General features: G+C 43.8%; 2 protein-coding genes across 2 annotated transcripts; both read right to left on the minus strand.

Annotated features, from left to right (window-relative positions):
* Positions 1-886: 886 nt before the first annotated feature.
* On the minus strand, positions 887-27,457 carry gpr156 (G protein-coupled receptor 156). Its single transcript, XM_021579313.3, has 9 exons — positions 27,100-27,457; positions 20,357-20,509; positions 6,790-6,917; positions 4,962-5,097; positions 4,768-4,878; positions 4,448-4,669; positions 4,079-4,315; positions 3,485-3,643; positions 887-3,164 (listed from the first exon to the last, which is right to left on the minus strand). Exons 2-9 carry the CDS (start codon positions 20,471-20,473, stop codon positions 1,746-1,748), a joined length of 2,529 nt encoding a protein of 842 aa, XP_021434988.2. The 5' UTR covers positions 20,474-20,509; positions 27,100-27,457; the 3' UTR covers positions 887-1,745.
* Positions 7,158-8,983, minus strand: LOC110501621 (zinc finger protein RFP). Its single transcript, XM_021579315.3, has one exon. The coding sequence runs from the start codon at positions 8,981-8,983 to the stop codon at positions 7,313-7,315; it is 1,671 nt and encodes a 556-aa protein (XP_021434990.1). The 3' UTR covers positions 7,158-7,312.
* Positions 27,458-27,777: the final 320 nt, after the last annotated feature.

Consider the following 27,777-nt stretch of genomic DNA (forward strand, 5'->3'; position numbering starts at 1 on the left):
CTGTATCAAAGGGAGATTTTTTTTCCCGGGGTGATCTTTCAGCAGTGATGACGCAGGATAAAGAAGACCAGCATCAGAAACAGAGGCAGTGGTGCAGAAATAATGGGAGATGCTGCTTTCTCTTTAAGCAAACACTTCCCGGGGCGCGGGAGCACACACACACACACACACATACACACACACACACATACACACACACACACACACATACACACACACACACATACACACAAATCAGTGTATTAAAGACAAACTGGAATGAAAGAGCCTTAAGGAAAGAACGGAGAGAGATGATTGAATGGGAGAGAAAAAGCACTACTCAAAATGTTTAGCTCTTTTGTCTATCTCAGGTTGGTGTTATAAGGGAATTATGCAACATAAATAATGTTTTTTATTAATTCTTAATGCTCTAATGAGCTAGTTCAGTGCCAAATAATCCAACAGGTGGTTTTATGGTGGCATTTTCACTGTTTAGCATTGGATTTATGAGTTTAGAGCGCTTACAAAAGTCTATAAGGTACAGCACACAGTAGCAAATCAGCTTTTATACTATGCAGTTACTGTGTCACGTCTACTCCCGCTCCCCCGTTGTATCACCCATCAGGCAGTATTGTTTGTTTTCATGTTTAGACGCTACTCTTGTTTTTGTATTTACTCTATGTTCGTTCCTATTAAACTCACCGACTGCACCTGCTTCCTGACTCCCGGTGTCTTCGGTACATACTGTATCATTAACACCAGAGAAAAAAATCGAATTATGTAAACTCATTCATTCTGAAAATGAATAGAGTTGCATCCTCTTATGAGAAGCATTGAGAGCCAGAAGAGGGAGACAGAAGTAATCTACAGGCAGACTGGGTGAATTGGGACCAGAGGAGACCGGAAGGCAAAGGTCAATAGGTAATTTAATAATCAATCAGCTCACAGAGAATTACAATTGATAGAATTGGAGGCAGAGCCTCCAAATAAAATGCAATGAATACAGTACATTGTGCACACACACATGCATGCCACACACACGTACGCACTCACGCACGCACTCACACACACATAACACTCAAATCAATAACATGACCAATGTTATTGAGGGGTTTTGATGTATAAAAAGGTAAACCAAAGCATAAAGATCATAAAAACTCAGACAAAATGGTTATAATAGTATTCTTTACGGTGACTGCATACATCCCTGGTGGGCTCTATTCAAGGTAGGGGGGTTAAAAGAGGTGGTAACAGATCAATAAAATCCAGTGGTTTTTTTTGTAACATGCAACAATCTATATGATCTAAATATTGTATCTTGTTTAGCTACAAATATACATTTTCTTTAACATGACCTAGAGACAATGGCAGTCAGTGCAATAAGTTAAAGACAAAGTCAATAAATTAAAATCAGATCCCAATCATCATACAGCAAACTCAACCCATTGATTGACTTTCTCCATCTTGGTCCCATTTCTAAAGCACTTGCAACCAATTAGAAAACCTTTCATGTGATTGCTGTGAGGTAATGTGTTGCTAGGGTACTCGTACTCCACACATACATAAGGAAGATAAATTGTTGAATTCAAAATCAGGCAAGCTTTTCTAGCATTAGTTCCTGCTCAATTTACCACTTCTAAATAGTGTTACAACAGTGTGTAAACTCAATTGTTCTGCCGTGAACTGGCCATTGAAAGTAAATTACAACACAGTTTGACTTGAATGATTCTTCCGCAGCACCGGTTCAGTCTAGGTTCCAGGCAGGCTCATACGAAGGTAGGTTTGAGGTCCTCCTTGAAGTTGACCACCGGATGTGTGGAGCGGCAGAGGCTGGTGAAGCCGCCATACTCACTGTCCGAGGAGTCTGAGGAGGAGCTGTCGCTGGAGGGGTATGAGCCGTGTTGCAGGCAGGCGTCGCAGTAGGGACGATGGTAGTAGGAGTAGTCAGCCAAGCTGCTGGAGTCTGAGTCCCAGTAACCATACGAGTCCCTGCCATGGTCTCTGTCTGGCCCTCCCTCACCTCCCCCATCACCATCTGGAGGGCATTTTCGAAGGGGTGGTGGCCGGTGCTCCCGCCTTGAGCCGCGCCTCCCGCAGCTGTTTCTTATCCTATGCCACGCCTCTACGCCTTCTTCTCCATCACTGTCGTCGGGGCGGAGAAGATTAGTCTCTGTGGCGACAGGATTGAGCAGAGGTTGTGTTTTTGAGGGGTGCTTGTCTGGTTGTGAGAGCCCCGTGTCCCTCCTCCTTCCCCAACCAGGAGGCTTGGAGCCTGGGTAGTAACAGGGCGGAGGCCCCCCTCTGGGGGAATGGAACGGAGGTCTGCGTTTCCTCATTACGTAGGGGGAGATACTGGGGTAGTGGAAGAGGAGAGGGTGATTGGGGGAATGAGGAGTGCAGAAGGAGAGAGGAGAGAGGACAGAGGGATTGGTCGAGGAGGGCTGAGAGGGTCTCCTGAACCCCCTGCTGTGATTTGGTGAGCGGAGGGCCGTTTCCATAACAGTGTCCACGCTCAGTTCCTGGAGTATCTCCTGCAGCTGCTCACTGCTCACAAACCCTGCCTGCCTGACACCTGCCATCCACGGAGATGTGGTATCGCCATGGCAACCTGACGGTTCCGACTGAGCAGGGGCCGAACCCACCAGGGGGAGAGTAGATGAGGAAGTGACATAGTTTGACTGACAGGAGGGTGTGGTTTGTGTCCCTCCCATCTCCCCTGGTGTTCTGACTCCTGTCTTGGAAGAAACAGAGGGCTGAGGGGAGACTGGGAGGTGAGACCTTTCCACTCCACACTGCTGCTGGGACACAGTCCCCTCAATCTTACAACCCCCTGCCTCTGTCTCCATCTCTGAACCCTGGATGTATGGGCCAAACTCTACACTGCACGGTTTAACACTCACACAATCCCCTGGGGGAAAAGAGAGGGCAGGAGGGGGAGGAGAAGAGAGAGGAGGTAGAGAGAAAGGAGGAGAAGAGAGGGTAGGTTCTGCTACGTCTCTCGGTGGCAGGGGAGTTGGAAAGCAGTCGGACGGCACCACTGTGGTCTGGGTGGAGGAGGAGTGGAGGTTGGTGGTGGAAGAGTCCATTTCCTGATCCTCGTGAGAGTGGGTATTGGACATGAGGCGCAATAGCTTGTCTTTGGCGTTGTTCACCTGCTCCTGCAGACTGTCAATTACAGCATTCTTCTGCCAAATGACAACAACAAACTTTTAAATCCCCTTCAAAACAAAAAACATCAACAACAAGAGTCAGGTTAAAGGCTAACCTAAAGATTGGTGTCGGGTTAAAGGTAATAGGTGAAGTTGGTGATGAGTAGAAGGGTATTCAGAATACAAAGTAAACACGTTTAGGTATTTACTATAGTGTTGAGGGGTCACAGAGATTATTCTGAGTACAGGACCATGTAGGGACCATTTTAGTCAGTAAGGAGAGTATTTCACTACCTTTTATAACCGTTAGGGGGCGAGTGAGGGTTAAAGTTATACATAGCCTACACACTGACTACCTCATTGAGGAGCCTCTTCATAGAGTTGTTCTCTCCCAGGAGATAGTATACTTCATCCTGGCTGTAGACAGAGTGGACACTCTTACTGGGGCTGCTGAAGTACTTTGCCATCTGGCTAAGGCTGTTTTGCTCCTCCTCAAACCGACGCCACTGGGTTAACTGGGAAGAGGGGACCAAGAGGGGTGGAAAGGGGAAAGAGGGGAGAGGAGAGAGGAAGAAGGGGATTGTGATGGATAGTCAGATAACTGTCAGACAAATGTGCCAGTCTTTGAGCATACCCTTGAATCTCCAGGTGCGTGTGTTGCTCATTGTTCAAGTACTTCCTTTCTTTCCGTCCAGGATGCATTCCTGTATCATAGCATCAGCTCACCACCAGTTACTTACGGGGAGTCATTAACTTGTTGGCGGAGGCTGTAGCGTGTTGACTCATGGATGAATGTGTGTGTTTGTATGAGTCACACAGCCTTGTTAACACGCACACTACGGTGAGGTATGGGAAACACTCATGTAGTCACTCGAATTGGGCCTGTCATAAATGACAGGGGTTTCTGCTCTGTCTGTCTTTTTGTGATGTGTGCCAACTGTCTCTCTCACCTGAGGTACAAACAGCATACAGTTGGTGGCGAGGGTACAGATGAAGATGGCTCCAGCTACCACGCTATAGACCACGTTAGGCCAGGCCTTCAGGAACTGCGACACTGGGACTGCAACCACCGTGGAAAGGGTGACCAGGCTGACCGCGGTCATGATGGTGGGGGACTGGTTGACCGGAGGGAGGCTGACGTTGCTGGTCAGACCGGCCAGGTAGGTCCCATATAGGAGCAGGCCACCCTGGAGAGAGCGCAACACAACCACATAACGTTCATGACATGTTTACCATGACAAACCAACACAAACTCAGAGAAAACAGCTATAATGCGCTCTCATGTTTATCTGAGCCTTTCTCCCAGTTGTATGCTCTACCTTCATCATAGCGAGGAGGATAACCCACAGGTCTGAATATAGAGAGGAACAGGAGTCCAGCTGAGACAGAGAGTAGGACAATTCTCTCTCCACCACCTTGACCATAGCCCCAATGGACCGAGCACATTTGACCGGGTCGGTTAGACTCCAGGCGGTCAGAACCAGCATGTCCAGCAGAATCAACAGAGCTACCAAGCCCATCAACTGGATGTCTCTGATGATCTGAAACATGCACACAGAGTTCAGTAATACACCGTGCAACACACCCACTCTACTACTCACTTCAACCAGAGAGACAGTGAGAGCAGCAGCCTGCTTACCACTCTCTTGTCAGGCACGCGTTGGGTGAATACTCTGTACAGCCGCCAAGTTTTCCCCAGGATGGGCCCAAATACCAGAGTGCTGCCGATACAAAACATCCAGATCCTGGCCTAGGATACACCACAATAACATCAGGACATCCCATAATATCACACGGCACGGCACCATTAGACCAATGTGTGTGGGTTCTTACCTGTAGTATAGCTCTCACTCCTCCCCCTTGTAGGTGGGTGCGTTCCTCAAAAGCGAATAGGAATCCACTGCTGTAGGTGAGGACACTCCCACACAGAGTCAGCACATTGAGGTTAGGACTAGACATCTTCACTATCCTGAGACAGAGAGAGGAACATACACAAAAGTTAGAATGTTCACGTCTGTGTATCGATTTGAGCATGTACATGTGCTTTTATAGTGCTTTCGGAAACTATTCAAAGTATTGACTTTTTCCACATTTAAAATTGATTAAATTCAGGTTTATTTTGGTCACTAATCTTCACACAATATCCCATAATGTCAAAGTGTCAAAGCTGAATGACAGAGTGAAAAGAAGGAAGCCTGTACAGCAGGGTTCCCAATAGGCGGCCCAAAGCCAAATTCGGCCCTCAGGTGATTTAATTTTCCCCCAAAGTTTTGAGCAAAAACTTCTATATACAGTGCCTTGCGAAAGTATTCGGCCCCCTTGAACTTTGCGACCTTTTGCCACATTTCAGGCTTCAAACATAAAGATATAAAACTGTATTTTTTTGTGAAGAATCAACAACAAGTGGGACACAATCATGAAGTGGAACGACATTTATTGGATATTTCAAACTTTTTTAACAAATCAAAAACTGAAAAATTGGGCGTGCAAAATTATTCAGCCCCCTTAAGTTAATACTTTGTAGCGCCACCTTTTGCTGCGATTACAGCTGTAAGTCACTTGGGGTATGTCTCTATCAGTTTTGCACATCGAGAGACTGACATTTTTTCCCATTCCTCCTTGCAAAACAGCTCGAGCTCAGTGAGGTTGGATGGAGAGCATTTGTGAACAGCAGTTTTCAGTTCTTTCCACAGATTCTCGATTGGATTCAGGTCTGGACTTTGAATTGGCCATTCTAACACCTGGATATGTTTATTTTTGAACCATTCCATTGTAGATTTTGCTTTATGTTTTGGATCATTGTCTTGTTGGAAGACAAATCTCCGTCCCAGTCTCAGGTCTTTTGCAGACTCCATCAGGTTTTCTTCCAGAATGGTCCTGTATTTGGCTCCATCCATCTTCCCATCAATTTTAACCATCTTCCCTGTCCCTGCTGAAGAAAAGCAGGCCCAAACCATGATGCTGCCACCACCATGTTTGACAGTGGTGATGGTGGGTTCAGGGTGATGAGCTGTGTTGCTTTTACGCCAAACATAACGTTTTGCATTGTTGCCAAAAAGTTCAATTTTGGTTTCATCTGACCAGAGCACCTTCTTCCACATGTTTGGTGTGTCTCCCAGGTGGCTTGTGGCAAACTTTAAACGGCACTTTTTATGGATATCTTTAAGAAATGGCTTTCTTCTTGCCACTCTTCCATATTTATCATCATTAGTCATTTAGGTCAACATTGGATCATTCAGAGATCCTCACTGAACTTCTGGAGAGAGTTTGCTGCACTGAAAGTAAAGGGGCTGAATAATTTTGCACGCCCAATTTTTCAGTTTTTGATTTGTTAAAAAAGTTTGAAATATCCAATAAATGTCGTTCCACTTCATGATTGTGTCCCACTTGTTGTTGATTCTTCACAAAAAAACACAGTTTTATATCTTTATGTTTGAAGCCTGAAATGTGGCAAAAGGTCGCAATGTTCAAGGGGGCCGAATACTTTCGCAAGGCACTGTATATATAAAATAAGTGTGTATATATCTTTTTTTTTATATAGTTTTAGTTGTTAAATCCAATTAAATCCATTATAATCACACTTTGTAACGCAACAAAATGTGGAAAAAGTCAAGGGAGTTGAATACTTTCTGAAGGCATTTTAGTGTGTTTATGTGTATACCTGTTGTTCTTGAAGCGCAGGGTAAAGAGCAGGAAGCAGAATGCCAGCAGGATGCCACAGGAGAGAATAGTCCAGACCACTGCACAGAGCACCGGGGAGAGAGACTGCCTCTGCAGCTCCACTCCCATCTACAGTAGATGTCAATCACATTTCAATTAGAATATCGACACTAATGGGAAACACTTGAGTAAATACAGTAACTTTGTGTTTGTGTGTATGTGTTGATCATGTTAAGAGTATTGTATGTGGTTTAGTTGCTATCATTTGCATTCTGGAATGATTGGAGTATGCCCAAAACTTTTTTTTTGTATCGCCTCATAAATATATTGCATACTAATTTGCAAGCCCAAGGCACAGAAACAGACAACTTTTATGAACCTTTATTAATATGAATTATATCTTTATTAAATCAACAACACAATACAAGAGATAGAGAAAATATATTGTGGCACAAGCTTCTTTAACAAATAAAACTGGCACAGAACTCGGTGTCCTATTCTAAGAAGAGGTGATAGGTGAACGGTTAAGGTGAGGAGGTAACGTCACTGACAGGAGAGATCACCAATGGCGCTGAGTTGACCCCACCGTTATTCTTTCGCGGGTTGAAGTATGCATAGAGTCTCTCTGCGAAGATGTAACCGGTGAACGAGTAGATATGAGATCTGGAATCCACATCGTAAAAGGACACCTGCCCCCCTTCCCAGTCCACGTACACCCCCACCCTCTGGGGCTTATCGACCAGTGGCAGGGGGACAGGAGGGGTCGTCAGAGCCCAGTATTCAGTCCTGTTCCTCAGGCCTACTGTCCAGTAGCCATGTTCAGGGTTTAGGGTATTCCCTCCTTTCTTGTTGACAGATTCTCTCCCCACTCCTATGTCCCACTCTGTCTTCCCCTTCACCTGCACCTCGTAGTAGAACCTCCCTGAGGAGAAGCCCTCCCTCCCCAGGACACTGATACCAGGGTAAAACCTCTCGGGGTTGTCAGGGAGGTTCAGCGCTGTATTGCCGTGGGCCACTTGTTTACCGTTGTCAGAGAGGATAAGTTTAGGGTGAGCTGTATCAGGGTCAAGCGTCACATCCACGGCACATTGCTGAGTTCTTGTAAGTTCTGTTTCACATAATCTTTTCACTTCATTCTTCAGTGTCTCCTCAAACTGGGATCCAGCTCTCCTCACAGCTCTCCTCACTGTTCCTACGTACACAACACTTTGAACTCTGATGTCAGACCAGTCCTTGGCGGGTGGAGGGGTGCACAGGAATGGGAAGCTATGGATGAGGTGGAGGTGGTCCTCAGTGAGTGAGAGCTGCTTCACCCCAGTGCTTCTCCTCTTTAGCTCTGTGATTTCCTGCTCCAGCTCTTTAATGAGCCCTTCAGCCCGACTCTCTGCTGCCTTCTGCTTCTCTTCAATCACCTCAATGAGCTCAGCCTGGCTTCTCTGAATGGAGCGCACCAGAGCAGTGAAGACCTGCAAGCTCTCCCTAATCTCTCTCTCTGCATTTATTTTGCCTGATTGTACTGTGTGTTTGATCTCCTTCACTTTCTGCAGTCGACCCTGAATCATCTGCTGCATTACATCTTCCATATTCCCCAGCTGAGCCCTCCTCTCTCTGCTTTCTTCCTCCAAAGGGACAACATTGTGTTTCTTATGTCTTTTCTCAGTGCAAACCTGACACATGTACGTCTGGTCACTTCTACAGAACAGCTCCAGAATTTTCTGGTGCCGCTTACACACTCTGTCCTCTATGTTAATCACAGGCTCAATCAGATTGTGTTTCTTGAAGGTGGCCAGTATATGGTGAGGATCTAGGTGAGTCTCACAGTAAGAGGCCAGACACTCCAGGCAGGACTTCAAGGCCTTGACTTTCCTCCCAGTGCAGACGTCACAGGGCACTTCTCCAGGTTGGGCTGCTTGGGGTTGGTACTGTGTACTAGTAGCAGTAGCCCTAATTTCAACTGACCTTCTGAACTGATCGGCCATCTCAGCTATGAAAGTATTGACTTTGAGCTCAGGTCTTCTGCTGAATTTCTGCTTACACATGGGACACTGGCACGGGCTGGTGATATGCCAGTAGCCATGTATGCAGTCCTTGCAGAAGTTGTGTCCACACGGGGTGGTGATTGGGCTGGTGAACACGTCTAGACAGATGGGGCACAGGAACTGATCCTCGGACAGCAGGCTGCTGGCGGAAGCCATGTCTGGGTCTGGGAAGAGATCCAAAAATAAACCACATGGGACTTCATGGAATCAGTTGGCTCTCGACCTTGGAATTTCTTTACTGGAATGTTTTTTTCTAGCTTACAGTAGACCACCGAGCTCTATGCAGTTACAGCACACCCAAATAGCTTTCTCAATACATGTAGCCAATGGTACCAATCATATGATTTTATATTTCATTCAGAAATATGCATTTATAAACATATGATGAGAAGTCTAGTACAGCCCAACAGATAGAGAAATTAAAATTGACAGTGATGACATCCTCACCTGTCAAATTCAATCTGTCTCTAAATCAATCCTCCTGTATAACACAGTAAATACAATACAATAAAATAAAATATATATAGAACTGTATTCTTCCCCTTGATTCTATTTATAACTGGGCTGGGAGGGACAGGTGTTGCAACTTGAATAAACAACCTAACACAACAGACAACACAGCACAAATGAAAGAACCTCCACTCACCTCTGTCTTCAGAAGAACAGCAAGTCAACGACGATTTCTTTTGTACTCTATTAGGCTGTGTAGAGAGATTTGTGAGGGGATTTTGTCATGCTAAAGCACAAAGTTCTCTAGTCGAGTCTCATTTTAGAAGGTGACATTACCATGGCTTGTCCAGGTCCCTTACTGCTAAGCTGAAATGCAGCTGCTCTTAAAGGAACAGTACATGGCTGAATTAACCCTTCACATGACAGGACTCTCTCAGCTGAACCATGTATTATGGTTGACATGTATCTAATACATTCACACTTCCTGTTCATATTATGTAGGAGTTCACAAAGCTTTTATTGTGCTGTAGCCCAGAAGATTATTTGAGGACTTGCCCAAATAACAAAAGCCATTGAAAAAAGTATGCACATTTCAGAGTATCCACATAAAAATAAAAATAAAGTATCCACAAGTATCCACATAAATTAGATACAGAGACATATTGGGGCAGGATTAGTAATGAGCTGCATTTTCAGTATGTCATCATACAATCGTAAAGGACATCACAATACAGTCCAGCAAATGTGATTCTAGATTTCCTGGTAAGATACAATATATACCTCTCTAAATATTCAATATAAATCAATGCATGGAATGTTCAGTTTACTTTAGAATTTAATCGATACGAGTTAAATCTTAATCTGATTGGCTCACATGAGAGATGATCAACGGTGCTGACATTTTGTCAATGCCACAAACCCCAAGGTTGAAGTACGGGTAAAGTTTCTCAGTGAAGGAACAATCGGTAAATGAGTAGATATGAGACCTGGCCTGGGCATTGTAAAAGGAGACCTCACCATCTTCATAGTCCACATAGATCCCCACCTTCTGGGGCTTCTCACTCAGGGAGAGGGGGGTAGGGTCAGTGGTGCAGGCCCTGTAGACGTTCCCTTTCCCCTGCTGGATAGTCCAGAGTCCATTCTCAGGCTTTGCTACATGAATCGTTCTTTTAATGGACTCTCTGGCCACTCCTACACTCCAGAGAGTATTTCCCTTCACCTGCACCTCGTAGTAGAATCTTCCTGAGGAGTAGCCTTCCTTTCCCAGGATGCTGGCAATATAGAAGAATCTCTCTGGATTGCCAGGGTAGTTTTGTCGTCTACCGGGATGTCTAAGTTGTTTCACATCTTCAGAGAGAGTGAGATTGGGATGAGCTGTATCAGGGTCCAGAGTTACATCCACTGACCACTGCTGAATAACCTTGAGCTCAGCCTCACACAACCTCTTCAATTCACTCTTCAGTGTGTCTTCAAACTGAGAGCCAGCTCTCTTCACAGCTTTCCTCACCATGCCGACATTCTCAATACTCTGAACCCTGATCTCAGACCAGTCCTTGGTGGGTGGAGAGGTGCACAGGGATGGTGAGCTCTGGAGGAGTTTTAGGTCAGTGATTTCCTGCTCCAGCTCTTTAATGAGCCCTTCAGCCAGCCTTTTAGTTTCCTTTTGCTTTTCCGAAATCACCTGAATGAGTTCAGCCTGGCTTCTTTCAATGGAGCGCATTAAAGCTCTAAAGATCTGACAACTGTTCTCTACCTCTTGCTCTGCATTTATTCCGCTAGATTGTAGACTATTTCTGATCTCAATGACCTTCTGCTGTCTGCCCTGAATCATCTGCTGCACTTCAGCCTTTCCTAACTGTACATTATTCTTTCTGGTTTCCACTTTAAGAGGGAGAGTGTTGTGGGTATTGTAGTCGGTCTTGAACTCCAGACATCTCCCATGCCTCTCACACATATGTTCTTCAGGATTCTCTACATGCTGTTGTCTCCTCAAGGTTGTGACTCTCTGATTGGGCTCCAGGGGAGTCTCACAGTAAGAGGCATCAAAAGAAGAATTCACAGCCTTGACCTCCCTCCCAACACAGATATCATGGGACACCTCTCTAGGATGGTCCAGGCATTGGTCCTGGGGGCTTGTGTTATTTACCACAAATGGATTCCAGAACTCATCAACCATTTTAGATAATTGAGTATTGACTTGTAGCTCAGATATGTTAGGGAATTTCTCCTTGCACTGTGGACACTGGCACAGGACATTGTTTTTCCAGTATTTTCTGATACAATCCATGCAGAAGTTGTGCCCACATGGGGTTGTGACTGGTTTCTTGAGCACCTCCTCACAGATACTGCATATTAACTGCATTTCAGACTGTGGATTGTTAGCTGATGCCATGCCTGGGAACAAACAGAAAGTGAAATCAACTTTCCTGAATGAATCAACAATCTGTGTTATCTTGGCATTCACACCAGAATTATGCTTATGTATTTATTATGCTTATATATGCTTATGTATTTTCAATTATTTTCAATTCTTGAATGCTATCGTTTCTAAACATACTACTCTTTAACAAAAATAAACGTCAAACACACTACATAGAAGAGAAGCTACAATAAAATACAAAAATTCAAAGATGTTCTCTATCTCTTCTTACCTGAGATGATGTGTGTTGTTGAATTATCTTTTTTTCCCCTCTTGAATCCCAAAGTAAGACTGAGTTCAGGGGACTGGCAAGTGTTCAGAAAAATGTATAAGGAGAAAGTGTCTTCAGGTCCTCAACATTCAGCTCTGCTGTTTAGTTTCATTTCATCAACAGGCTCCTCCCAACACCATATTGAAAGACTTTGAGCTTTCTTCTCCATCACTTAAAGGAGCAGATCTTCCTACACCGAGTGTACAAGACATTAAGAACATTCTGTTGGATTCTAGCTTGAAATATACTTATTCATGTTACCATACTAGAACTTATTGATTACTTTACACGTGTAAGGAATGTGTAGGTTAGGGGTCAAGGAAGGGTAAACAGGAACTAGGTATGTGGAAAGTTACTGAGTGACGTGGAAAGTTACTGAGTGAGAAAAGGGGAAGTGCATAAAGTTCATATTCTGTTCGTATATGTTACTGCTGAATATGAATGTTCCTAAGGAGGGAGGCAAAGGGCAACAGTCTACTTTCAGTTATTGATCAGGCAGAGGAAACAGGACCATGAAGGATATGGAACTCAACTCAAGTTAAGGTCAACAGATGAAGAGAGAAGACACTGCTGGGAGGGGGGCCACAGGTGTCCACCCCAAAGACTATCTGATTATAGTCCTATCTCACACACATGCACATTTTCACGCCCATGAGGGCCTTAGTCTTAGGCATGGCCATGACAATACCAGTAAGAGGAAGCTCCTCTGTTTCTGCCTAAATACAGAGAAGGAGTGTCTATCTTAGATAGGAGATGATATGGGATGACTCCGCCTATTTGGAAGAAATGAAGATGTGCTTGTGGGACTTGTATGTTGTCTTTGCAGCTTTATGACTCAGTGGTTGAATAAACTTGGTTTGAGCTTTTTCTAGTCGCCCGTGAGTTTTCTACAGAACCTAACAGTTGCCAATGTTGACAGGATTAACCAATATTTATAGCTGAATTGGAGAGTTCAAATCAGTAGAACAGGAGCCAGCACATAAAAACAAGGTAGGCAAAGTTCCTACCTGTTACTACTCATTCTGACATCTTGAGGAGACGAGATTTGAATACAAATGAAAGGATACAGATCTGGAAAGCCTGAGTTTATTCAGTAGACCCACTGTATCTACTACTGATAGACCTAAGGGTTGGGGCCCCTATGGGGGGTTTAGCCACCAGAAGATTCGACTAGGCACTCTGTCCACCAGAAGATTAGACTAGGGGGTGGAAGTCCCTTAGGAGGGTTGGGGGAAGTGGCCATACCTATGACATGTCTGTTTAATCATTCGTTATTACCTGCATAGTGTATGGAGAAATTGGCATGCTTGTGTACTATTACGATAGATTGTAGAAAAGTAGTCCATGTAGAAGAACAAAGGCAGGAAGTGCATTCGGTGGAGAATAGGAGGTATCCGAGGATATCTGTGCTTCAAGATGAAACATTGTCAGTGAGTGGGAATGTGGATGGTGATAGAAGGTTGTCTGTAGCCTCATACATGGTTAGAAAAGCAAAAGGATGTTAGAACGTTGTTTTAAAGTGATTTGTGTGTATTAGCAGTAACAATAAGGAGGGGTGTTGGTTTAATGTCTTACTGGGGCGGGGAACCGTGACAGATTATGTTGAAATAGGAGGACAACTGAGTAAATTTGGTAACGTGTGTTGTCAACAACAGTGATATTTGAGGCGTGACACTGGTATAAGGCATTAGGTCACCTGTATTCTCCAGTAGTAAATTGTCAAATGCTTCAGTATCGTTTTTCAAACAAGGTATCAGGTTCGGTGTCCAAATTATTAAGCACCTACACTGTAAGTATTCTCCGGGAAGTGGGTATCACTACCTGGAAAAATAGTTTAAATTGTTGTGGATTAGAGCCGTGGGTGAGGAAATCTAAACACCCTAGACACCGTCGGGAGAAGCGTCTGTTACATCTGCTCCTGCCACGCCCTCTACTGCTCATCCTGTGTCTCCTTGACCTGCCGCCACTCCCCCAGTGCTCTCTCCCTCTCCCTCTCCCTCTCCTTCTCTCTCTGTGTGTGTGATTGTGTGGGCGGAGACAGTTGTGCTGGAGTCAGAGCAGATCCCCACCAGCTGCAACCTGTTTCATAATCAAGACCTCTACAAATACTCAATCCTGCCACTTCCACTGCCAGATCGTAATCTCTGCTCAGTCAGTCTACGTTTGTAGCCGTTTGTCACTATTTAGATCCTGTTGTGCCTGTTTTCCTTGCCTGACACGGTTTTCCGCTCTGCTACAGTTCTGCTCGCTCTGACTCAGGTTCCTGTCTCCAGTCTCATGTCTCCTCATCCTGCTACTCTGCCCTGGATTACCCACTCTACTGCTCCCTTGGATTCCCCTCAGGACCTGCTTACCCTGTCCCAACACCTCTCGCTCCAGCCTCAGCCTCCGCACCTGGTTTCCTGCAACCCGCCCGAGCTTCCCCTGGCCTGCACTCCATCTTCCCCCTGTGTTTCAATAAATATCTTAGTTACTTGATCCTAGTCTCCTCATCTGAGTCTGCTCTTGGGTTTCCCTGTTCCACTCCGCATAACAGCGTCAGAATAATTATTGAAATGGCGACCGACGGCCCCTATCCTCCCTTTAAAGGGGGGGCTAGAGGAAAAAAAGTTTAACAAAGCCATAGAAGAGCTGAAAGAGACGCATGAGCAATCTACCAATTCGGCTTGAATATGGGGCATTTTTTGAAAAATTGATCAAATTGGTCAGCTTCCCCGTTGACGGAAAATTTAAATCTAATAAAGAATTTCTGAGATGCTATTGTGAGTTGGCATAATGACATAAAATACAAAATAAAAATCTCAATAAACTGGCGTTTTGATGTTAGCGTTCTATCAACAGAAAAGCGAAACCGATAGAACCAAAACTAGCAGATGTACTCAGCATAAAAAGGACTGGGTACATGAGTACATTGATAGGATGGAAGATGTATTGGGCAGTAATCTGGCACTAGCAGATCATTTAAATCAAGATGCGGGAATATGTACCTCCGCTTTGCTGGCAGGGTTGAAACCCACCATCAAAACGGCTATTGCAGGGTAAGTAAGACTGCGCAGACATTTTATTCACTGACTAGTGAGCAACAGCAAGCACTCCTGAAAGCGGGCTCAGTCTTTATGGTAGCTGGGGTAGAACCGATTTTGGGTTTGGATAATCTTTGAAAAATGCAAGGGCAATGGACTAGATAACAAATTACAATTGGCACGGCCAAACAGTCCTCGCAAGCTCAGAAAAACATTGGGGTTTTAATTTCGTGATACACTTCATTCCATTTTATTCTGAAATAGCTTTACAGAATTGACAAAGGGGAGGAGGGGTCCTCACGAGAAATTAGAGTGTAGTTAATATTGGAAACAATTGTAATTGTAGAGTTTAAAAAAAGCAATTGTGTCAAGCGCCAGCATTGGGGTTACCAAATCTAAAATTACCTTTTAAATGTTAGTTCATGAGCAAGAAGGGCATTGCAGTGAGGTGGTTACGCAAAATCATGGGGTAAAAGAGAGACCAGTCATGTACTGAAGTTAATTGTTAGACTCTGTCACGGGATACTAGGAGTGGTGGGTTGGAATCAGGCGCAGTAAGCAGGGTTCAGTATATCGTGATTTATTCTCCTGCCAACAAAACGGTCACGCCAACATAGAACAGACCAGCCCAAACACAGGACCAAACAGTCCGGAGAATACACACATGAAAACCACATCCAACAGAGTAACAAAAAACAATCCTGCACAAAACAAGGGCGGGACAAACTACTACATATTGGGAAGCTAATTAAACTAAAATACACACAGGTGAACCTAATAAGACAAAACCAACAGACAAACGAAAAAGGGATCGGTAGTGGCTAGTAGGACGGTGACGACGACCGCCGAGCACCGCCCGAACAGGCAGGAGAGCCAACTTCGGCGGAAGTCGTGACAGACTCGCTGGCGAGTACATTAGAAACCTACTGAAAAACCCAATGCAAACCCGGTACACAGAATGTTTGAACTTTATATATATTATATAATTAGTCTGAAATACAGGGAAAGAACAGACTCACTTAATGACCTCTGTTCTGACTTTCTGGTGAGGCGTGATCACCCTGAGATTTAAGTACACTGCTCAAAAAAATAAAGGGAACACTTAAACAACACAATGTAACTCCAAGTCAATCACACTTCTGTGAAATCAAACTGTCCACTTAGGAAGCAACACTGATTGACAATACATTTCACATGCTGTTGTGCAAATGGAATAGACAACAGGTGGAAATTATAGGCAATTAGCAAGACACCCCCAATAAAGGAGTGGTTCTGCAGGTGGTGACCACAGACCACTTCTCAGTTCCTATGCTTCCTGGCTGATGTTTTGGTCACTTTTTCACTCTAGTGGTAGAATGAGACGGAGACTACCACCCACACAAGTGGCTCAGGTAGTGCAGCTCATCCAGGATGGCACATCAATGTGAGCTGTGGCAAGAAGGTTTGCTGTGTCTGTCAGCGTAGTGTCCAGAGCATGGAGGCGCTACCAGGAGACAGGCCAGTACATCAGGAGACGTGGAGGAGGCCGTAGGAGGGCAACAACCCAACAACAGGACCGCTACCTCCGCCTTTGTGCAAGGAGGAGCAGGAGGAGCCCTGCCAGAGCCCTGCAAAATGACCTCCAGCAGGCCACAAATGTGCATGTGTCTGCTCAAATGGTCAGAAACAGACTCCATGAAGGTGGTATGAGGGCCCGACGTCCACAGGTGGGGGTTGTGCTTACAGCTCAACACCGTGCAGGACGCTTGCCATTTGCCAGAGAACACCAAGATTGTCAAATTCGCCACTGGCGCCCTGTGCTCTTCACAGATGAAAGCAGGTTCACACTGAGCACATGTGACAGACGTGACAGAGTCTGGAGACGCCGTGGAGAACGTTCTGCTGCCTGCAACATCCTCCAGCATGCCCGGTTTGGCGGTGGGTCAGTCATGGTGTGAGGTGGCATTGCATTGGGGGGCCGCACAGCCCTCCATGTGCTCGCCAGAGGTAGCCTGACTGCCATTAGATACCGAGATGAGATCCTCAGACCCCTTGTGAGACCATATGCTGGTGCGGTTGGCCCTGGGTTCCTCCTAATGCAAGACAATGTTACACCTCATGTGGCTGGAGTGTGTCAGCAGTTCCTGCAAGAGGAAGGCATTGATGCTATGGACTGGCCTGCCCGTTCCCCAGACCTGAATCCAATTGAGCACATCTGGGACATCATGTCTCGCTCCATCCACCAACGCCACGTTGCACCACAGACTGTCCAGGAGTTGGCGGATGCTTCAGTCCAGGTCTGGGAGGAGATCCCTCAGGAGACCATCCGCCACCTCATCAGGAGCATGCCCAGGCGTTGTAGGGAGGTCATACAGGCACGTGGAGGCCACACACCCTACTGAGCCTCATTTTGACTTGTTTTAAGGACATTACATCAAAGTTGGATCAGCCTGTAGTGTGGTTTTCCACTTTAATTTTGAGTGTGACTCCAAATCCAGACCTCCATGGGATTGATACATTTGATTTCCATTGATAATTTTTGTGTGATTTTGTTGTCAGCACATTCAACTATGTAAAGAAAAAAGTATTTAATAAGAATATTTCATTCATTCAGATCTAGGATGTGTTATTTTAGTGTTCCCTTTATTTTTTTGAGCAGTGTATAATATGTAAATGCTGGTAAATATGAAGAAGTGTATTGCTGTTGTTTTGTTTGTTTTGTTTTTGTCTTTGTTTCAACACAAATCTCAACCGATTGAGTCTGCTGTATGGTCAGGAATTCTCTCTAAAGGTTACCCCTCTAACTCTCTGACCCTGTAACTCTGCGGTGAGATCGCCAAGATGATAGGGGAGTATAAGCCAGTGTGTTGTTAACAACAGTGTGTTGTTATTCTCATTGACATTTGTCTTAGACATTTGTATTAAGGATATTTGGAATGTAATAATTAGTCATGCAGTGAATAGTTTGTCTGGATTTCCTGAATGAGAAATACCCTAAACTGTTGTTTTGGTCTGTCCTCTCTCAAGGTTATGGCAATAGCGACCCCAGACCGTATCTAGATGCATGGAAGGGATTATTCGACCGAGAACAGTGTGAGCCTTACCCCCTCTAACCGGCAGAAGAAATTGAGACAATGATGTTCACTATGACCCTGTCCTCCACCACCTCTACCTGAGACATGAGTCCGAGCCAGCAAACGGTGTACAGCATCCAGTCGAAGCTATCAATGCCTTTTCTCTCAGGAGCGCAGCATGAGTCCTGAGACCGTCCATGTGGAGTGAGCATGGAGAGAGATCATGTCCAAACTTATCTCATGTTGCTGGTGTACTGGTTGGAAAATGGACAAGACAGAAATGGACAATACAGAATGGACCGTAAAGGTTGGTGGTGAGACATTTGTGTGCTTTGTCTGCTTGGGAAAATCAGATTATTCCCCAGATATTGAAATCGGGGACATTATCAAGGGCCATCCACTTTGACAGGCATGAGTTACATGTGTGCCATTGGGAGGATGAACTGTAAAGCTATCCAATGAAGAAAATGAAGAGACGCCGGACGAATGAGAGCCGGGATGGAGGGGAGTGATCACTGTTCCAGATGAGGGACTGTTGGAAACTGACTAATTGACTTGAGCACGTTTTAGTATGTTTATAACTATATAAGTGGCCTAGCAGTAGTGATCAACGTGTTATGGGTTAGATGGATTGATCTATGTGCAAATGTATTTGTGGCCAGAGGCAAAGTACAAAGGGGGCCTGTCTCTGAGACAGAATGTTTCCATACGGGTGAGATAGGAGTCATATGATAGAGCTAATACTATAGATTGTGAACTATTGCCTTTTAACAGGTCTTATAGCTTCCCTGTTTTAAATTATTGTATTCTCTCTATGTTTTGCATCATGATATTCACTTAAGTATGAATGGGTTGCTTATTCTCAAATAACTCTTTGTGTATGTCCGGAAAATTTACAATGGACTGAGGCTAGGTGCAAGAATGTATACTCCCTACTGATAAGAAGACCGGGAGATGTGTGAGGAGTTCAGGACTCGGGATGGGACGATAACACCACCTGCCTAGCCACAGAGATTCATTGTACATACTAGACTCAGGAGGGGGAAGAGTTTGTATTAGTATTATATTAGTCGACTGCACATAGCACGCAAATAGAGGGCGAAGTGAGGATGACATGGCGTGGGAACACCTCCTGTAAACCTGCAGCCTGACGGTGGAAGTCTGCCTATAAGCATGAGGAGGAGTATAGAGCCTTCATTTTTGTGGACCCAAGCAGAATAGTATCCCAAAGGTCTAGAGTCAGGCTAAGGGAGAGTGGACATCGTCATGTTATCAAACTTTGGTTATTGCCATAAATTATTATGCATATCTTAACGCATTACTAATACTTGTCATATTTTGTGTTGTCTTGTTCATTTCAAGACTTTTGCTTCCACTCTCTTAGGAACCCGAAGGGAGAGAAAGGCACAAGCTCCAGCCGAAATTCATTATCAGTTGTACAACAGGAAGTGTAATGGCAGATAGGGGGGTGGGGGGTAAGAGTGTGTATAGTGTGATTATAAGTTTGAGACCAGGGCCTTAAGCCATGGAAGAATATTACATAGTCAGAAGTCTTGGAGGTGTAAACATACAAATCCATTGAGAATATTAATCATGTTGTTTTCTCTTCTGTTCATTTATAAGTCATTTCAAAGTTTATATCCTTTTGAACAGTATGGAGCTACTATTCAAAAAGGAGGGGCTGTTATTGATTACTTTACATGTACAAGGAATGTGTATGTTCGGGGTCAAGGAAGGGTAAAGAGGAACTAGGTGTGTGGAAAGTTACTGATTGATACGAGAGATTACGTGGTAGCTTACTCTAGCGTAACTGCGTGGACTAGAATGGACTACAATTGCAGCCCGCAGGTAGAAAATAGCAGGTCCGGGATAAGAACGTGTTTTAAGGACACGTTCAACCCGATGAATAGTAAGTATTGTTCCTAGAGGTAAGGGATATGCCTCTGGTGGCAGCAAAATGTTATTTTGTTGAAACCAAATAGTTTAGTTTTTTTTTTTTTTTTTAACATTTATTTAATAGGCAAGTCAGTTAAGAAGAAATTATTATTTACAATGAAGACCTACCCCGGCCAAACCCTCTCGTAACCGGGACGACACTGGGCCAATTGTGCGCCGCCCTATCGGACTCCCGGTCACGGCTTTAGACCGTTGTGCTACTCGGTCCCCCCAAGTTGATAAAGGATGCCAGGCTACGGAAGCTTCTGCAACGAGCCATCTGTCTGTAAACAATGGCTCGTTGCGGGACGATGCAAAACCTGACCCGGAACCCGGAACCTGCGTGCATGTGTGTGCATGTGTGCATGTTTACTTTACCGTGCTGAGGGTACATAGTCTCTGCAGTATCTCCAGGTCCTCCTGTGTATTGACTCCAGGGTGGATGAGGCAGAGTCCGTAGTCACAGTGAGAGCTGCAGTTCAACTCTGGCTCCATGGCTGGACCCACACCGTCAGCCCTCACACACACATCCTGAAGAATAAGATACAGTTGTCATGAACTCTCAGCACACTACAATACTACCTACAGATACTTATACATACACTGAGGGGAGAAATACAGACATATCTTTAATACCACGCTTACATGTGTATTATTACACACAAACTCTCTTTCTCCATTCCCATTCTCCCACCAACACCACATTGTTTCAATATACAGGAACGTAGAAGTCTAGATAGAACAACTATACCCAAGTCTCTCCTATTCACTCCACAGAGCACAGGATCACTGCTCAGCACTCACCACAGGGTGGCGCCATTATGAATATTCCCAGTGAACAGAAGTGATTTTAACAGGGGCCTGTGACACTGCTCATGAAAAACAGACAGTGAACTTGGAGTGGGGAAAATATAAAAACATAAGATTCATATATCAGTGTGACAGAAAAATGACACAACTATTTCAGTCTCAGACTAAGGTTAATAAGGGCAGATTGGACAAACAATTCCCACAGAAACTGCAAGAAAGCTACAGGGAAAGACAATGCTTAGAAGGCTACAGCGAGGTCTGACCAAACCCAAAAGTGTGCAGGATCTGGCCAATTTGAGAGGAAGCTTGCAAGCTTCTGCTTGTCCTCAGTCTCCACAAGACATCACAGAGCTGAACAACACAATACATGACCACACTTTAGACCAAATCATCTAGATTTAGTGTGTGTGTGTGGGGGGGGGGGGGGGGGGGGTTGGTTGGTTTTTCTATGCTTGTGGGAACCTAAAATCCCCCAAGTCCCCACAAAGGTAGTAAAACAAGAAACAGTCTCCCTCATGTGGACATTTCTGGCATCTCCATGAGGACAAAGAATATTTTAAGTTTAGGGTTATAATTAGGGTTAGGGTAAGAGGTTAGGTTTACAGTTAGGGTTATTATTAAAGTTAGGGAGTATATTGAGTGTATTTATTGTGTACTAGTTTCACGGTAATATCATAATGTTCTTTGTTTTTATTTGAATTTTTTCATACAGGTTTTTCTCATTGAGATAACATCTCTTTTCCAAGAGAGACCTGGTACAATAGCAGCAGGGGGAACAACGTTTCAGACAAAACAACTTACATACACTAACACAACATTAAACAAAACTATAAACACACATACAGTACAACAAAAACATTTTACGTAAAAAACACTAAAGTATTGACTAAAAACAGCTGTCCTAAAGACAATAACAATCTTCTATGATATATACATCGATCAAGTGTTTAAACTCCACCAACGAAACTAGATCATCAAATTTTAAAATGTTCAGGAGAGAATTCCAGGACCAAGGAGCTAAGTAACTAAAACTATTTCTACCATGACCTGTTCTCATTCCTGGTACTGTTAGAAGCAAATGAGAATGGGACCGTAACTTATATTTATTTACCGACCTGACTAAAAAAGAATGTTCCCCAATATGGCCTTATAAATCAGTGTATACCAGTGTTTAAGCCTACGCAAGGTCAATGACGACCAGCCAACAGCGCTGTAGAGATCACAATGATGTGTTAGATGACTTTGATTTGTAATGGGCTGCATGATACACTGAATCAAGTGCTCTCAGGGTAGTGGTTGAGGCCTGCATATATATAACATCACTACAATCTAAAAGCACCAGTAATGTACATCGTACCAGCTCCTTCCCGGCCTCCAAAGAAAAACAAGCCTTACGCGGTAATTAAAACCTATTCTCAGCTTGAGCTTCCTTATCAAGTTCTCTACATGCACAGTGAAGCTCAGCTTACCATCAACCCACACACCCAAATATTTGTACACTTTAACTTGCTCTATAATATGTCCAGCCAATGTAGCAATGACATGATTAGTAACATGCCTGGCATTTGAAAAAGCTAAAGATAAACTACTACCACATGAATAAAGAACAGTATCATCTGCATAAAAATGAACATCTACTGTTTCAATAAGATCCCCAATGTTGTTGATATACAAAATGAACAACAGTGGGCCCAAAATAGAACCTTGCGGAACACCTGAGCACACCTCTATAGACTCAGATTTACAACCATCCACCATTACACATTGTAAACGATTTGATAGGTAATTTATAAACCAATCTAGAATCTACCAGTAATTCCACAACATTTTAACCTTTGCACTAACACAGCATGGTCCACAGTGCCAAAAGCCTTCGACAAATCAATAAAGACAGACACAAAATGTAACTTCTTATCAAGAGCACAGTGGATGTCATTTAAAACCTTCAATGTTGCTGAAACAGTACTGTGGACAGACCTAAAACCTGATTGCATTCCATTTAAGATGTTGTTTTTTGGAAGTAGGCCTTTAGCAGCCTACTAACTAAAGGACTGCAGTACCTTAGACAGTACAGATAATTTTGATATGGGCCAATAGTTGTCAAGTAGCGAAGGATCTCCACCTTTCAGGAGAGGCAGTACAAAAGCAGATTTCCATAACTTGGGAATTTCCTTAACATCAAGCATGAGGTTAAAAATACATGTTAAGGGGGAGCAATAATGTCTGCAGCTAGGTGTAGGAAGCGAGGTCTAGTTCATCAGGGCCAGAGGATTTTTTCCTATCAATTTCTTTCAGGGCTTTACACACTTCTGAAACAGAGAAGGATGAAAAGGAGAACCTGGTGAAGGAGTGCACATGGGTGTCAGGTAAATTCATGGGGGGTCAATTATACCTTTGACCTTTTCAAATAAACTGCCTGCATCTAAAAAAAAATGCTGATTCAAGGCTTTCAGAATGAAGGTTCTCTCAGTTACAATCTGTGTGTCTACCAACAATTGTTTGGGAAGCTGTGTATCTTTTTTGCACTCCAAACCTTTCACTACTTGCCAGATTTTGGGTGGATTATTTAAATTAGGTGAAGCAGATTTCAAGCAGTGGTCTGCTTTCAATTTCCGGATCATAGCCACACCCATATTTCGAAGACGTTTTAACAGCCATCCAGTCATCTGCCAAACCAGTCCCTCTTGCTTTAGCCCACATAGCATTTCGTTCCCTTATGATTTTTGTAAGTTCCTTAGTAAACCAAGGGCTCTCTCTGCCCTTAATCCTGATTTTTTTTAAAAGGGGCATGCCTATTGCATACATCCTGGAATGCGTTGTGGAAGTAAGAAAAGGCTAGTTCAACATCAGGGATTAATTCCAGTCTATTCCATTCAATGCTAGATACATCATGTAAAAAACCTTGAATATCAAACCGCTTCCAGTTTCTTTTCGTAATGACACGGTGAGATTTCTTAGGATTTTTACCATCTCTCACACAGACAATAGCACAGTGATCCCTTATGTCATTTGCAAAAATACCAGAAGCATTGAAATGATGAGGAGTATTGGTTAAGATCAAATCAATCAAAGAGGATTTCAGAGGATATTTTATATTCAACATAGTTACACTGTTGACAATCTGAGTGAGATTATAGGTATTGCATAGAATGTTGAGTTGATCAGAGCTTTTGTGACCTGCCTGGAAACCACAAATGTTAATGACCTTGACAGGTAATTACAGGGTAAGTCAGTGGTTCTGCATATAGGTGTGCTGTCTAGTCCCTGACAAATAAACAACAAATACATTCATAAATCACAATGTACAGCACCTAGAAGCACTATAGGTTTATATTGTGCATTTTTAAGATGTTGCATCTGGGTTGCATTGCCTGGCTACCCAAACTCCTTGCTCCGGCCAAACGCTACGCAACAGACACACACGTCCGTTAGTTTCTTCTCCACAATGAGTCTGGATCTGAGTACCTCCCTGACGATTACTAGAATGAAAATCCATGATGGTCCCATAAACCTGTGGGCTAGGCCGAGCCAGAACACATGTGGGTAAAGCGGTGTTTTTTGAAAATGTGTCATTGGCTTTGATACTCTGATTGGTTAGAGATGATCCAATCGCTGATGACTTTGTTTTGTACAACACCCCTCATTTTGACATCACCACAAATGACTTCAATGATGGCAGTCTCAGACTGAAGTATGTAGCGAACGAGTCGTTCTGTTTGAGTTCTGTTTGAGTCGTTAGGCAATGAGTTGCACAGACATGTCGCTGATATAATTATGTACAATCGACCATGACATCATACAATGTTTCGATCTGTCTTCTACGTTACCATTTTAACAACCACACTGACTCATGAGCTACATGTATATGTACATCCATCTGTCTGTCATATTTTGTGTATAGAGAGCTTACGTGTGTGTGTGTGTGTGTGTGTGTGCGTGTGCGCGTGTGTGTGTGTGTGTGTGTGTGTGTGCGTGTGCATGTGTGTGTTTCAGTCTGTTTGTCCGTTCGCTTGTCTGTCTGTCTGCCCTTCTTTACCTGGGTCTAAATGAATGTGTTTATGTGTGCTCAGTAGTACTGTGTGTGTGTGTGTGTGTGTGTGTGTGTGTGCGTGTGCATGTGTGTGTGTGTGTTTCAGTCTGTTTGTCCGTTCGCTTGTCTGTCTGTCTGCCCTTCTTTACCTGGGTCTAAATGAATGTGTTTATGTGTGCTCAGTAGTACTGTGTGTGTGTGTGTGTGTGTGTGTGTGTGTGTGTGTGTGTGTGTGTGTGTGTGTGTGTGTGTGTGTGTGTGTCACACCATGTCACTGTCTGTGGGTTGACTAAGATATGCCCAGGGCTGTAACCATCTCACAGTATCAGTAGTCGCAGGCTGATGACAGAGCACTTTCACTACGGTGTGCCTTTGATTGGTCTTAATCCTAGGTCTTTGTTTTTCAATCTCAGTGGTTAAATAAGTTATTGAGTAGAACAAGGATGATCAGCATTTAGATGCTTCCTCGCTAGTCAACAACTCTGAGAAGCTACCAGTTTAAGACACAAGTTACTATAATGCTACTGAAGCCTGCAGGCCTACAAACACCCATACCTTATATCAAAGAGCATATGTATATTTTCTGGAGAAAATCTTCAGTAATAGCTATTTAATTAAGTCGTACGTAGGCCTGTTAGGATGACACAAGTTGTAATTGTCTTGTCAAAATGAACAATGACTTCTTCCGTTTCTTTTCTGCGGGTCTGGGAAATGTCTGTTTCCTTCCTCGTATCGTTTCGTAATTGTCCCAGTTTAGATCACAGCTTTATGGATTCCTGCAGGCACAACCGGACTAGAAAGGCTTCTACGCAGTTTTTTCAAACGGTTTTTTCCACCGGTTTCAACCACATTGAAACGTGTGCCAACAAAGGTCAGTCAACACTTAGCCACAGGGGTCAGCGTGAGCACCGAGCATGAGGCGTGTTCCCGGCCCCGGCAGCATGTTGACGGACATATTTTGACAGTGCATGATGGTTATAATGTGTGTTTGTCTCTACATGTGTCCTCTAAACTCATGTGGCCTTAACCACAAGTAATTCCTGAGCTACCTGTGCCCTTAGGCGGAGAAGACAACTGTACTGTAAAAGCTTATAGTTAGCCTATTTTCTGACAACTTTCACTTGTGGCCTCACTAGGCCTCACTATCTACTCCGTTGTTCACCTGAGAGATTATGTGGTATCAAGATCAGTCAGGGACCAATTACCAGTAGGATTGTCATGGATAGGTGTAACCCTGTGGCTTTTACCCTCCTGTTGTCCACCCAGTACCACATTCAATTGTTTTTAATCCATTCATTGTCCCTGTCAGTTTGCCTGGCCCAATCCCCTCTTTCCCTTTTAAGATTAGAGGGGTGGCGTGGGGAGCAGCGGGTGAACTGCAAGCGGTCAGCAAGGCTGGACAAAGCACGACCAGTGTTCTGCAGGAGCAATATTGAAACATTCCACCTCACACTGTAATCCGTTTAGCAATTTATTCTAAGATGCTCAAATCAAGTGTAAGAATGCAGTTATTGGCATAGCTTGCCCTTGCCTCAAGCCAGTGGCTAGACATAGTATACTAGCCACATGGTTCACACTCCATATGAGGCTCTTAAGAACTATCCCTATAACTTTCTCTTCTATGAGATTTTTGCCAATTGTTATTTTCCTACATTGGTTTATAACTTTCCTTCTTGACATGCATGTGCAGAGTGAGTTACCTCACTCGAGCTTGTTTCTGCTTGGAGATATTGAAAGTGTTACAGCTGTCTTGTGTTACATTCATCCCTTGTCTCCCCTATTATACTTTAAATAAAAGCCTAAATATGTTGTAGTTTAAACTGCTTGAACATCAGCATGTTTTCAAACTGACTGCTTTGTCTTTCTTGCCAAAACATATTTAAAGCTCAACTAAAAACAATGAATCAAAAGATCAAATTGAACTTAACCTACAGGGTTCAAGTCCTAACTTTCACTCTCAAAGGCCTGCTAACTCAATGAATGGCAGTGTCCATTTTATTTCACATGCACTGGTTTATCATAGGTTATCATAAAAAACATTTAAAATCACTTTTAATTTTCAAAATATGTCATTTTAACGCACATCTTAATCAATCGTTATTGTATTAACACATCTGTGTCGGTAATTTGAAATAGCAATAGCACGATCCTCATAAATAGCATCCTCAGAATAGCAGCTAATTTCGGCGTTAAAGGGCTATGATTCCTCCTCACGATAATACCGCATCAATCATATGAACAGAGGTATCTGAGAAGCGACGAAACACAGCAGCAGACCAACCTGACGGAGTCCCTAAATAACCGGTGAGGGATGTCAGAGGGGTGCGTGGAGAGTCCCTCCGCCTAGCCGCTGTCCTCGCACCATCGCTGGAGTCTCACGAAGTGAAACAAACTGTCCCGGAAAGTTAACTCCACGACTGGGACCTATAGTAAAACCCTTCCAAAAATCCAACCAGAAGAAAAATAATCCTTTTTATGACAACTGAGAACTCTCCAAAGTATGCCTATCCCAAAATGTTGCCTGGTGTCAGGGAGAAAAAGTATAGTCTGCAACAAGTTTTCATGAGCAGGGTAGATAGAGTGGGAGATTGAGGGAAATGTGTGTGTGTGTGTGTGTGTGTGTTTCGCTATAATTAATTAGCGGGTAGCGCGCTGCGGAAGTTTCAGGCTTTTGTTGTCACGTGCACAAATACAGTGAAATGCCTTTCTTGCTTGCTCTTTCCTAACAATGCAGTAATCAATATCAGTACCACTATAAAAAAAAATGTAAAAAGTAAGGAAGAACAAAAATACACGAGAAATAGAAATAAGAACAAGAAAAAGTACAGTAAGTAAAGTACAGTATATACAGGGTCAGTGCCAATACCACATTTACAATATGCTGGGATACTGGAATGATAGGATTAAATATGTATAGGGCTAAAGTGACTTGGCATCAGGTTAAAAGGAGCAGCAGCAG

This window comes from Oncorhynchus mykiss, chromosome 22, assembly GCF_057628025.1.
Source record: "Oncorhynchus mykiss isolate SJ-2025 chromosome 22, ASM5762802v1, whole genome shotgun sequence".
Classification (NCBI taxonomy): domain Eukaryota; kingdom Metazoa; phylum Chordata; class Actinopteri; order Salmoniformes; family Salmonidae; genus Oncorhynchus; species Oncorhynchus mykiss.